We start from the raw sequence: 13,419 nt of genomic DNA, 5'->3' as shown, positions 1-13,419 counted from the left end.
TGTCCATTAGTGTTCTACAGGGGATGTAAATTTTCAGTTTTAAATTTAAACACAATTATCGCCTCACAAACCCTCTCCTTTGTAGAATTTGAGGACACAATTTTGAGAGTATGGGAGCTTCAGGTGTGCAGCAGGTGTTCAAATAGTATAAACAAAAAGTAACAAATGCTCATGGTGGGAGGGGAGGGGGGGGAGGGCGACTAGTTTGCCTATCCTGCTAGCTTCCAATAGCTGCAATATCCTTGCTTCCACAGTTTGAGTGTGTTTGCATGTGCACTGGAGTGTGCACCTGTGTGCCTGTGTGTGGATTTAAAAGCATCTGGGTCTGAAAGAACATCATACTGTAGGTTGACAAAAGTGAGCGCTGAAAGTGAAGCATTATAAACATCCAGAGTCAGTGTTATCCAACCTGCAGAAGATTCAAAGAAAGGACGAGGCTTTTATGGTGTCAACAGTTAAGAAATGTGTGTGTGTGTGTCTGAAGCAGAAGGACACTGAATATCATAAACAGCATTATAGAAAGACAGAAAATGTGTGAGTGCTTTTCTGTCTCTGCTCATCTATAGATGCTTGTGTTAGCAGCGTGTTGGCTGCAGTGAGAGAACATCTGCAAAATGGCGGCCATGAGGCTAATTATGATAAAGCTAACTTATCACATTGGCACCCACACACACACACACACACACACACACATGCACACTACAGTGATTGCACTCCTCTAAAGGGACTGAGGAAACCACCGTTAACTCTGCGCACACACAAACACACACACAAATACCTTACCCTAATGTATTATTATTATTATTTATTTTATTTTTTTTAATTATTATTATGTTACGAAAAATAAACCTTTCTTGAGACATGTCAAGACCAGCTTGACCTACAGCTAAAAGGAGCTAAATGAAACTAATTTCATAGATCTTCCCTAATAACGTTAACAATCTATAATTCAGGATAATCCCAGGTGAGGCCTGAACTGTTGGTAGTTTTTAGCCAAAGGAGAGCTCAGAGCCACAGGTGCGGCACAACAGTGCTGAGACACACCAAATCACTTAGCAACCACTTTGCCTTATTACCCAGAAGCCACCGGGGTCCTGTTAGTGCATTAGTAGGGTATTCAGCTCTTTTCATTAGTGCCCCTGGCTCATATCTGCTTTCACCTGGGTCACTGAAGAAATGATTTTTTTTCCTAAAAAGGGAAGATCAGATTGCAAGTGTATGTGTTTTGTTTTTTGTTTTTTTGGGGTTTTTTTGTGCAGGCCTGGCATTTTAAGACTTTTTAGTTTATCAGTGTACTTCACAGGCATTTATTTCATCATCCTTCTTACAAATCCGTATCTCCTTGGCTGCCTTTCTTCTCTGTGTAGGGTGAAATCCTATTTGCCTTCTCCTTCATGGCAGAATGGAAACCTTTTGCTGATTGTTGTGGCCGAGTCCAGCTCAGTCCAGTCCAGCTCTGTTACATGTGGCCGTGTGAACATCCAGGCTGACTGAGATCCTCTCGGCTTCAGCATCTCCATTTTCCAAAAATGTCCGGGAAAAAAAAAATATTAGTGAGGAGATAACTGAAGTTTGTGGTCTTCAGTAAGGCTTCTTTGGATCTCCATCTTTACTTTTTTTTATGGCCGGTGGCAGCATCTGTCTATCGTCATTTTCTTATCGTAGCTTTAAGTTTCATTCCATCACTTCCTGCGCGTTTCACTAAAGAGAGACGGGATGCCAGCATTTGGGGTTTACACTGATGTGATGCATGTATTTTTCCAGGAAAATGTTGCCAAGTGCAACTCAGTGTTTTGTTTTCTGGCGGCTAAATGTCCAGTCCAGCTCTCAGCCCACAGACTAGTGTGTGCTTGGCTCCAGGCCCCACAGTGTACAAGGGTCTTCAAACACACACTGCTGCTCCTCGATACCGCGGGCAAACAGTCTGATCAACTGGCACTGGACACTGCGGAGAGACAGAGTACACACACATTCACACACACACACACGCACACACACACACACACAAAATGCATCATTTAGCCTGAATAACAAACCATCAACTTAATGACTATGCTCATTTCAATGACACTTTACTGTCCATGTGGCAGATGTAAAAGCAATGGAACGACACCCCTGTGTGCAGACTTGACACGCAAACTTGAAAGTGAGACAATCTTTGTGGTGTGTAAAGTATAAAGACCTTTGAAGAGCAGCTATAACAGATGTTATAACACAGATGGGGCTGACACGCGTAACAGATCCTGATGCATACAAGGTGGAAGTAGACTGAGGAAAAACAAGCGGTGAACAGGCAAAATGGCTATTATGGTACAGTATACTGTACAGCCTCAAGTACTGCCTGTGCCTTTGTCTGCTAAATGGCACTTGTATTTTTACTGGAACACCTGGTGTGTACCTGTAGGCTTCACCAGCAGTTAATAGAATGGAATAGCATGGTAATTTTCAGCGCAGTGTGAAGGGTTTATTTCCAGAATGAACATCAAAAGTTCAGTACAATACATATAATGACTCTAAAATCAAGGAAGCAGGATGTTTAGGTTGCAGGTTGGCTCAATCACTGTGGCACCTTGAGTTTCACTTTCAAATATGCATTTTCAAAAGCGAAACTACTAAAACTGTAGCAACTCTACAGCCTTTCCTTCTTTCCTTCTTACTTTCTTTCCGTTTCGCCTGGGCTATTACCATTAATTATCCGAGCAGCACTCTGGCTGGCTCACTCCAAGAACGATTAGCAGAGAGGAAGAGGCAATAAAAGGACGGACTTCTGCTTTAATTAAAGGGGAGTAGCCTTTTAACATGGGGAGGACCATTAAATTAGCAACATTACAGCGCCATGCATCATTGGCAAAGTACAATGGAGCATGAAATAAATGATGCGTCAAGCGGTGCCACACCGGCTGTATAGAGATCTGATAGTGGGGAAAGCTGATGTGTGGACAGGGCCAGAATAATGTGGTGGAGGGGGTGGGGGGGCAAATCCACCGAGTTGCCAAGATTGTCCAACAGGGAACAGTGAAAGAGTCTCCTGATCTTACACTGTTGGACACTAGCAGCAGTAAATACTCCTCTCAGTTCTGTCTAGCCAAATAGGAGAACTTACCAGATAATACCAAGCTTCATGTCTCCTTACTTTTCCTTGAGATTGACTATTCACCTACTCACTCTTACACTTTGCAGACTTTAAACTCTGGCATGTTGTCATCATCAAATGCTTTATCTATTTCCTGTTTCCAAATAGCTTTGTACCAGTATGACAAGAGTTAAACAGAGTTAACATAATTACCTGTAGTCTGGAAGATGTGCATTGTCTCTGTAGCTAGTTTTAGGCATAGAGTACATGCCCCTGCACAGAGGCAGGTATATACTGTAGACCTGGATATAAACACTGCTACAACCAAAGTATTGGACAAATGAAATATTTGACTTTATGATGATGCAACAAAAAAAAGTCAGGGAATCGCCAAAGTCCTTAGAATTAATCCTCTGAGCAACACGAATGTTCATACAGAATTTCACAGCAATTCATTCCATAGTTATTGAGACATTTCAGTCTAGACCAAAGGTTAGTGCGGCTAAAAAGTTGTCTGTGTGAGTTTTACTTCAGTGCACTGTGAATACAGAGCTCTCAGACATAAAGAATATGATCTGTTCCCACTTAGGCTTCAATTCATGATACTCAGAAACATTTGAGGTCAATTTAAAGATTTTAACAACGCAGCTTTAATACCCAAAAGAAAAGACTTGGCTGTGAATACCCAACCATGATGATGCAATGAGACTGAGCTCTGCAAGTATTTCAGCACTTCTGTAATATTATGTGCACAGATTCAAAGCCCTTTGCCAGTCGACATCTACGCTGAGAGTGATCCAGTCTTCATCGCTGCAAAAACGCAATTTTCGTCACAGCTTCATAAAATGGAAAATAAGCGGGCACGGTGGAAAAATGATTGAACTGTGGCTTCCTTTAGCAGGCAAAATGATTGTTTCAGTTTTACAGTGTTAAAAATCCATATACACGGGTGATACATTCATCATCGCAGGTGAATAATGTTTTTCCCCACTGCTGGCTGCTGAGTTTCTAATTTATTTTTTACACCAAACTTGGACTTTTTTTACTTTTCAATGGAGCAACTTCTTTATTTCTAGTAAAAAAAAAAAGAAAAGCATGGACTAAGTTGCTTGAAATAATTGCTATTGTATGTTTGGAGCTGTAAAGTGCATTCACAGGTGACTAGTTACCTGACTTGGATGGCAGCGTGAGGCAGGATCTCCCCGTCACAGTTCCAGCTGCTGTGGGCTTTGCTGTAGCTGTAGGTCGTTTGGCCAGAGCACATGGGACTGAAGCTGTTCTTCTTTGGAGTCTCGTTCAGGTCTTCTAGCGAAGTCAGTTCCTGGTGCAGAGGCTGGAAACGAAACGTCCTTACCCGGTGGACCTCCACAAACGAGTGGTCAAACTGGAGAGGGAAGCAGAGATGGATGAGAAATAGATGAAAGAGAGGAGGGGGGGGGGGGTGGATGGATGGATGAAGGAACAGATGTGCCCACTCTTTTGAATGACTTGAAGAGTTTCAGTTCACTTATACAATATAATTACAGATAAGTGATGAGGGCACATATGCTGAACGATGAAAGCTGTTCATTGTTTTGCTAACATGTGAATATGTTACAGAAACAAATAATTTAAAGTGGGTGTGATTTATTTTGGATTTTTAAGTTTTTAAGATTTTATGGTCCAAAATTAAAGGTCCATTCAAGGTCAAGAAAACAAAACAAATGCATCCAGCATCAACTGTCACCAAAATTTGAAAACTGGACGAATCCATTAGGGTTCACACGGTGCTCAGGCTGTTTTCTGAAAACAACATGAACTTTCTGAACATTTAAATGTCTCAAATTCAACATAAACTACTTAATTTTATACACAAAATAGTGCAGGCGATGGGCAGAGGAATATTACTCTGAAATATGATGATTATATTTGTAGTAAAACAATTCCTGTGCATGTAATTTTTTTTAGTTTACTAGCTCCTGGAGGGGGAGGTAAAAACTTAATTTCTCCTCTATTGTCTTTTTATGGACCCCCACTGATTTTATAATGAATAGGAAAACTACATGTGGGGGTTAGCCTTCTTTTTTTTTTTTAATACCATTTATCAAAAAGAAAACAGCAAAAAGGAGAACAAATACAAAATGGAAGGAGGGAGAGAAGAGGTCAGATGAAATGGAGGTGCATAAAGACTATGTAAACGGCCGAAGGGTGAAGAGAGGAAGAAAGAGAGGGAGATGAAAAGAAATGATTTTGTCAAAAATCCCCTTTCATCTCACTCAGTGTCGCAGAAAGGTTCAACTCTGTCCGGCGCACTATTTTCTTCGACTTCACGGGGTGCCACTTTCTCTCTATTCTCTTCTCTTTTCTTCTCCGCTTTTTTTTCTCTCTCTCTCTCCTTCGCCCTTCCTTCTCTCCCTCTCGCGGCCTCTCTCATCCCGAAAACGGAGTGACAGCCATTTATTTCGCATCAGACCCACTTTATGACTGCAGCCGCTTTGCATTCATGCTGGACCGTCTGCCTAAAAGGCTTTCTGACAAGGCCATGAATACGCTTAGTGGCTTCTCACTCCTTGTTTCTCTCCGCTTGGCTGGACAGTGATGCTGATATTAAGTGAACTCTGATGCAAAGTCCCGCTCACCCTACTCATGCGACTACTTGTCTACCTGAGTGTGTTGCAAGTAAAGCAGCCAGGACAGCCTGAAGCTAGAGACGGAGCACACTGTGGCTTTTCACTGCCAGTGCCACACTCTGGGTACAGAGATATGTGATCCTTAGACGGTGGTTCGTGAGGTATCTTCTTTTTTCACTGTAAACGGAAGATGCTAACCTGCTCGTGGCACTAGAGGAAAGTCAAAGGATTTCAGAAATTAGTAGGATTCTTTCCTCTTGGCACCATGAAACAGTCTGAAGAAAATAACATAGCTATCCATGCAACAGTTGTTGAGATATTTCTGTCTGGACCAAAGTGTTGGACCAACCGATCAACACTGCCGTCCACAGATCCAATTCCAATTTCCAATTGTTTCTTAGATGGATACGGTAACATCTTTCTGCTGACCCTCAGCATTGAGTTTTAGTATAATGGGGAAATCTACTGTCATGAAATAATTTTAGGGCCTCTCTGCTGTAGCATCACCAGGGAACGTTGGTAATTTGATTTTACCCACGCACATTAGTAATTTCATTCCTCATGTCATCATTTCATGTCATGGTGGAATATTTCACTGGGACTGCAGCAATCCAAGAACACGCTTCATGTCACACAGAGCAGCAAAATCTTTCCTCAACCTGGAATAGAAACAGCCTCTGTAGCATTTTCTTTAAAAAAAAATCCTGGCAGTGAACTTTTAAAAATCCAAATATAATAATATATAATATAATACAGTGAAACTCATCCTTGTAATCCAAATGCTGCGTGCACAAGTCAAAATGTTGATCTTCTGAATTGAAACTCACCTCAGGATGTCACTGTTGGCTCAAAACACAGTTTGCAATTTCACACCTTCACCGAGGCAGCTACTGAAACTACTTACAAGATTCTTCTAAATGGGATAAACTTCCCGAGGTCCTTCCTGAGGTAATAATTACTAATCACCAGACTTCCCCTGGTAATACTTGTGCTATCCTGAGAGGGCATTAGTCTGGTATCAGCCTGTTCTCCCATACAGCATATCCCTGATGCAGCGATTACTGGTGCCTCTCCGGACCAGGGTGGAGGTTATTTATGATACGTGGGAAGGCACAGGGGCTAAGGCATTTGAACTAAAGTGAACCATAGTTGGGAAATTGAGCGGAGTCAGCAAATGGAGGTGCTAGCACAGCAAGCGAGCTCATTCAAAGACTTAACACACTCTCAATTCATCAGCGCTCAGATTGAGAAACTCTTGATGCTGAGCACTAAATTCTGCAGCAAAGAGACTGATGGGCTGTTTTTTGGGGGATGGATGAAATTGTCTCAAAATTTGGTGCTTTTTTTTTTTTTTTTGAGATTTCTCTCTTTGAAGAGGAGGCTTCTTTAATCCCTGCTGGATCCAACTCACATCAATTTTCCTGGTACATTTCAGCTCTGAAATATGTTGCACAGCGTGACTCATGCACAGTGTTTCTGTACATTACCACAGAAGTATGAGTACAAGGGATGAAAAAAAAAAGACTACACATTACATATGCTACAACCAACTCCTTCCTTCCTACCTGGTCCTCTTTGTTGGTGTGTCGAAGGAGGTGTCGGAAAAAGTCCAAACGCGAGCACTTCCTGACGAGGATGAGGTCTGTGGTGCCGTCAGCGAGGTGGGCGGAGGGCGACAGGCCTTTTGGGCTGCGGGGACACGCGCAGCTCATACTGGCTGCATTAATGGCGATAAACTTTCCACGGATCACGCTCCAACCACTGCTGTCTTCTGAAACAGAGGAGTTAGATTAGATTAGATTTATTAGCGGAAAATAATCTTGAACATTAAAATAAAACACTGTCCTATCAAACCTCTTAAAACTCTTGCTTTGAGGTATGTGTCCAGTATTTTAATCTCCACTGGGCTGTGAAACTTGAGTTGCACTGTTTAAATACTATAAACATATTATGTTTAAAGTATTCCAGCAGTAAACTCCAAATAACTTGAGTCCAAATATACGTGAATCCACTTTTATTTAAGTGTAAGCAAAATAAAATTGAATTTGCCGTGTCAGTGGAGGGAAAACTGTGAGTTTGCAACAAAAATCAAGTACTGCTGAACATGTCAGAGTCTGTGAAAAGTCTGGTCCACTGACAATGCCTGGTTTACTTAACTCTCCTCTTTTCACTGCAGTGTTAAAGCTCCTCCATCTGACACTGACACTTTGAAGTGGAGAGACTTTGTGATGCAGTGAATACACTGAGCTGTATTCAACAGCAGTTCCACACCATTTACAAATATTTTGAGTTTGTTCCGAGTATTCTAACCTTCAGCTACCTGCTTCTGACAGTAAGATGCGAGATACGAGAAATCCTGATTCTGTTCAGCCTCCTGTTTGGTTATTCCAGAAGTGCAGAAACAAATCATCTGTGTTCCATCAGGAATAAGGGCTTGAAATTAGACTGTGTGCAAGTGCTTTATGAGTCCTGAGGTTAAGTTCCAAGCTTGTCACACAACAGCAGTCATGCTGATGAGGGTCCATTAAGATCCAGATGTTTTGGCAGGAATCCTCAGAGCAGCTTTACCCTGATGACTGAACCGAGATAGAAACTTTGATTCTGAGAGTAATGTACTAAACGTCCTCTGTTCTGAGTTTGGCCGAGGAAGGGTTTGCAATATCTAAAGAGGAAGTCACATATAAGTAGATGGAAGTGGACTGGATTAACTTTAAGTGTTCTTGTTATGATTAAAGGCACATGCGGCCTCCAAATCTCAGATGACAGATGTGATGGCTGTGCTTCACAAATCACCACTGTGTTCCTCTGAGATTAGCAACTGTTTACAGGGGATGGTGTATCAAAGACACAGTAGTATCACCCATGGGACTCCTTGTGCCTGTCGCCAAGGTGATAGTCATTGGAGTAAGCGGCAAAAAAGTGATCACAGACGTCCAAATCAGCTTCTGTTTTATGAGCATCTCAGAGGGAAAATTAAGTGATCTCGGAAAGCAAAACGATTCATTACCTTTCCCCCTCATTTCGTAAAATAAACTTACAGAGGTGATAACGCAAACCAATGATAACAAGCCCACTGAGGCTACATAAAAACAACCATATTCTAATTGGGAAGTGGTGATTAAAGCTAAATTTAAAAAAATGTAAAAAAAAAACATAAAAATAAACAACAAATCCAACTGTGGACTGTAGGTTCTGCATTAGGAGAATGTTTCCAAATGAGTATTTGCTTTTGGAGGAGAGGCTGGCTCATTTGCAGAGAGAGAATGTGTCGTGCCTCATTGATTTAGCAGTTGTCTGAGATTTCCCTCGCCAGGAAGAAAAAAAAAAAAATCCCAAAACAAACAGCAGCACTGGCGTGAGGCAAACCCCCTGTCAGAGCTGGCAGAGCCAAATTTCTTCCTGATTAGTGGGTCACACGTCATACACAAACAGGTTACGCTTGCTTTCATATTTACACAAGAAGGAAAAAAAATAATGCACACACTCCACAGGAAGCTGCAGTCCCCCAGATAGCCAGGCCAAGATAGAAAATCTTGAATTTAACATCACGACACTAATTAGAGAGGGAAAAAGAACACACACAGCTCAAAGTGCACACACAAACATGCACCAGTGCACACACACAGGAGTCAGTATTTCATCTGCCTCCAGAGGGTTGTGCTGCTGTGTTGATGGGTTGAGAGGATTGTAGATAATGAAGTGTGTGCATGTGTGTGTGTGTGTGTGCACCACGGTCAGGGGGGACAGACGAGGGAAAAGGAGACGACGCTGCCCTACTCGAGGCTGAGCGGACAGACACACGCCAGCCTCATCGAGGAAGGTGTAATCTGAACGAACAGACGAAGGAGTGGATTACGGAGATTTAGAAATCGATAGGCAAAGAAGGCTCCGGCGGTGGGCACGACGTGGAGCTGTGCAGTGTCACCGAAATCAGCTTATATTTTCTCGTCAATAACTCATCAAGAATCTCATCAAGACTTTTGCCATGCCGCAAAAGAAAAATAGCCCCGAAAGAAAATGGAGATAGAGTGAAATCTGAGAAGGAGAAGATGATGTTAGGTACACTCAGACCACCTCAGGTACTTAATCTGCCCCGAAAGAGAGAAAAATGCAAATATCCCCTGATTTGGATTGTACTATGTGTGTGTGTGTGTGTGTGTATGAGACTTCAAGGGAAAAGACAACCAGTGTGGAACTGTCTCATCTCCTTTTTTTTTTTTTTTTTGGTCTTTTCTCTCCAACTACAGCTTCAGAGACATTCATTTTCACACATCTCAGAAGTCTAGAAATGGTTTCAGAATAGACAAAGCACCAGGTAACAAGGCAGAGAAACGAGAAATACACTTTTTGGTGTGATTAATTTGACATACTATTTCAAATAATGTAACCCAAAACTCGTACCTTTTTCAGACTTTTCCTTCTCCCCTGACACCTCCCTCTGCTTGTCCTTTGATGAGGGCTTGTGCCGACAGACGTGGCACCTGAAACATCAGCGTAACCTTGTTTTAACAGCCATCAAACGATTAGCACTGCTGTGACAGGCTTAAATGATTCATCAGGTGGGAATAAATTCAGTCCATCTTAATCTGACACACAGTATAATGTACCTGTGTGTAGTGATTTAAAAATAATGACCTTTTGTCAGAAATGCTTTTAGTAGGTAGCATAATTAATGGTTTACAGTGTTTTTCAGTCCCCACAACAAACACAAACAACATGTGTGTCCTGCATTTCAAAAGCCACAGAACATAGTCAGGCACTTTTTGGAAAAGACCAACTGTGTTCAGTCCACAATAAATCAGACCAGATCCCTGGTCAACGTAAACTAACCCATTTAAGCTCTGGCAGGTGCACAGCTGCCACTGAACTACATCAGATAAGTTAGCACATTGTAAAACCGGAGCCAGGAAGCTGTAGAAATGAGTATGTCAGATGCTTTATTTACCCGGATCGACACTGCAGCTTGTCCCTGGGGCTGCCCGTGTCGCCCTCGGCGGGGAGGAAGGAGATGGTGCCTTCATAGTAGTTGTGGTTCAGAAAGGTTTTTACCCCTGGAACAAAAACACAGTGTGGGCTGCAGAATTCATGCTGATATGTTTGATCTGCTCTGTTTTAATTTAACTCTAATTATACTTGACAAGACAATTAAGAGTAAAATTGACACTTTTGCATAGACAACTGGGCCACTTTTCTTTTTCTCTAGTGGCTGTTGTGACTTTAACTGGTTAAAAATCTGCCAAACACATTAGGATAACTGACCTTGCTGGGCATTGTTTTGAAAACAAGCACAGAAATAGAGAAAATGTATATTTTAACACTGGTAACAATACAGGAAAACACATAAAATGAGAATTATGTCCACAAGTCTGTTGCCATATCACATGCTGATTTATAATTGATCATTGTGTTAAGGTGTGTGTGTTAAATGTCAACTTTTTTGTTCATCTCAGCAGTTCTTACACACACATTTAGAACTTTTTTTTCTGCATGCTGTGGTAAATAAGGCCCCAGGTTTCTCCTCTGTACAGTTGGCCCCAGTTTAATTTAGCCCTCTGGTGTTTTCCCTCCAATTCTGATTACATGCCCCGCCTTTATGGTTTTCACCTGTGTTTAATTGTTCTTCCCGCCCCCTAGTCTATTTAAGTCTTGCCTGCCCCTTTGTCTGTGCCAGATCGTCTTGGTCTGTAGTGTCAAGCGTTCCAGCATTTGTTTCTCCTTGTGTTTTTGACCCACTTTGTTCTTTTACGGTTTTGCCTCTTGATTCAGATACCTCTGCCTAATTTTTGGACTGCCTTCCCGTGTACCGACTTTGTTTGTATTAAAGACTTGCCTTTGCCTTTTATCCCCGTGTTCTGGAGTCGTGCATTTGAGTTCTTTTCTGAGCTCCCTCTCTGACAGATTTATATCTTTAATCCTCCAAAGCCTGGACCCGCAAACGCTGGGATAAACTCCAGGTTAGCCAACATTAATATAAGCAGGTGTGTGGTCACTAAGCTCTAAGGCCAGTGAGCCGCGGGTTAAAAGAAAGGTTAAACCATGTAGGTAGGCTTAGTCTGAAGAGTCACTCAAGTTCAGAAAATGATGCCCTTCATACCTGACAGGTCATATCTAGCAGGACCTAGCCACCTCTTTCTCTCGCTGTCTGTCAGTACATCTCCATAGAAACCGTAGCCAAGCAACGAGACCGAGTATCTGAGGAAGACGTCGTGGTGGTGAACCGAGCACACGTCCATCGGCTGGGAGTCACCTGTTAAGACACACCCGGCAGAGCTGTAAAATGACACCTCTTGTATGGTCACTGTGACACACAAACATGAAACAAAAACCAGCTGCTGTAATGATCATTCAAAGGTTAACATCTGATAAAAGTGAAACAAGAAGCCACCCTGAGCACTGAGACAAACAACACATGACAAACACACACGAGTCCTACTCACCCACAATGATGTGTAAAGCAGAAGTAACTGGATCGTTGGTTCCCACTGTGGCAAAGCAGATACAATCAGTGGACCCTGTTGGATACGAGGCACACAGGTGGATGGTTAGCCATTGTGCCATTGTGACTTGTTAAAGGCAATGTGAAATGAAAAGTGACTTCCCAGACGCACATACACTATTTTCATGAAAACAATTAAAAAAAATTTCCATTATGTGTATAACTTAAAATAGCACACAGTTTTAAGACTTCTTAGAAAACATTTTTTAATTAGCAGGTCAATAGCTGTTGAGTCAGTGCAACTCAAATGCTGAGTTGTTTTCACAGAGAAGTACAGTTTCCCTTCTCACCTGCATTCATGTCACATTAGTTGCCCCACCCTGCAATCCTGTTATAAAGGGACAGTTCTGTTTTGTGGGGAGTCTAGTTTGACCAGAAAACGTTTCCTGCAAGGGATCGATCAACCACGTCACAGTCCTGTTTTAGTTTTATGCATCAGCGCTGGTTAGGCTGGTCGACCCATCCCAGCATTGTTGCAGCGATGAGCCAGCTGTCATTCATGTGTTTCAATCTGTTTCTTCCTCCATTGCTGCAGGCAGGAAGTGAATCGGGTGTTTGATACTTCCCCATGTCAGTGAAATTACTCCGTTTACGCATCTAAAGATGACAACGTTTGGTCAGAACCACACTTTTGGGGAGAAATTTGAACAGACATTGAGATATAATAGCACATTTATATTAGTTTGATTTTCAGGGAGGACTTCTGGTTACCTTTTTATTAATGGACTTAATATTTTTGTCATAAGTACGATGGACAGAGTGTCCTGAAAGTTTTATGTGTTACTATCTAATGAGAACAGTCATGTTGCCAGACCCTGCCTGGAGGTAAAGTTACAAAGATGTTAATCACATGTGTGCATGTCGTCTTCGTAAATAAAACTGATCATAAAAGGTTTGGTCCTTGGTAGAGAGACATGTCTTTCAAAGCTGCTACCAAGTGCAGAGAATTCAGCTGAATGATTTTATTAGGCGTAAGTGAGGAGACGTTTCAGTCATAAAGTCAACTAATCGGATGGCTCCAGGCCCTGGGCTATCATCGGCTCCCTTCAACCAACAAATGAAGGATAAGAGGCATACCCTGCCTTGAGAGAAATGTTGAGTTTGACATTAAATCTTTCAACTTGAGAGGTAATAAGGCTCTATCGCTCTTTTTCTGCACCACATGGTGTAATTTCAGACCTATCTGCCCTACTTTGATCATCTTCGAGTGGTGAAATGGACCCGCTGCCACTGATGAAAGA

General features: G+C 42.0%; 1 protein-coding gene across 2 annotated transcripts in view; it reads right to left on the bottom strand.

Moving 5' to 3' along the window:
* Positions 1-481: 481 nt before the first annotated feature.
* Positions 482-13,419, bottom strand: part of cerk (ceramide kinase) — a 33,474-nt gene continuing 20,536 nt past the window's right edge. Inside the window, exons 7-13 of one of the 2 annotated variants that reach the window (XM_041030270.1) lie at positions 12,120-12,194; positions 11,777-11,929; positions 10,628-10,733; positions 10,084-10,163; positions 7,248-7,453; positions 4,243-4,457; positions 482-1,945 (exon numbers count right to left, since the gene is read on the bottom strand). In XM_041030270.1, coding sequence (XP_040886204.1) covers positions 1,840-1,945; positions 4,243-4,457; positions 7,248-7,453; positions 10,084-10,163; positions 10,628-10,733; positions 11,777-11,929; positions 12,120-12,194 — 941 coding nt within the window. In that variant the 3' untranslated portion in view covers positions 482-1,839. The remainder of the gene's footprint in view (positions 1,946-4,242; positions 4,458-7,247; positions 7,454-10,083; positions 10,164-10,627; positions 10,734-11,776; positions 11,930-12,119; positions 12,195-13,419) is intronic. The other variant, XM_041030271.1, reaches the window with a different exon arrangement.

Source organism: Toxotes jaculatrix, chromosome 22, assembly GCF_017976425.1.
Source record: "Toxotes jaculatrix isolate fToxJac2 chromosome 22, fToxJac2.pri, whole genome shotgun sequence".
NCBI lineage: Eukaryota > Metazoa > Chordata > Actinopteri > Toxotidae > Toxotes > Toxotes jaculatrix.
The sequence above is the reverse complement of the archived record's forward strand: the minus strand, read 5'-3'. Positions and strand labels throughout refer to the sequence as shown.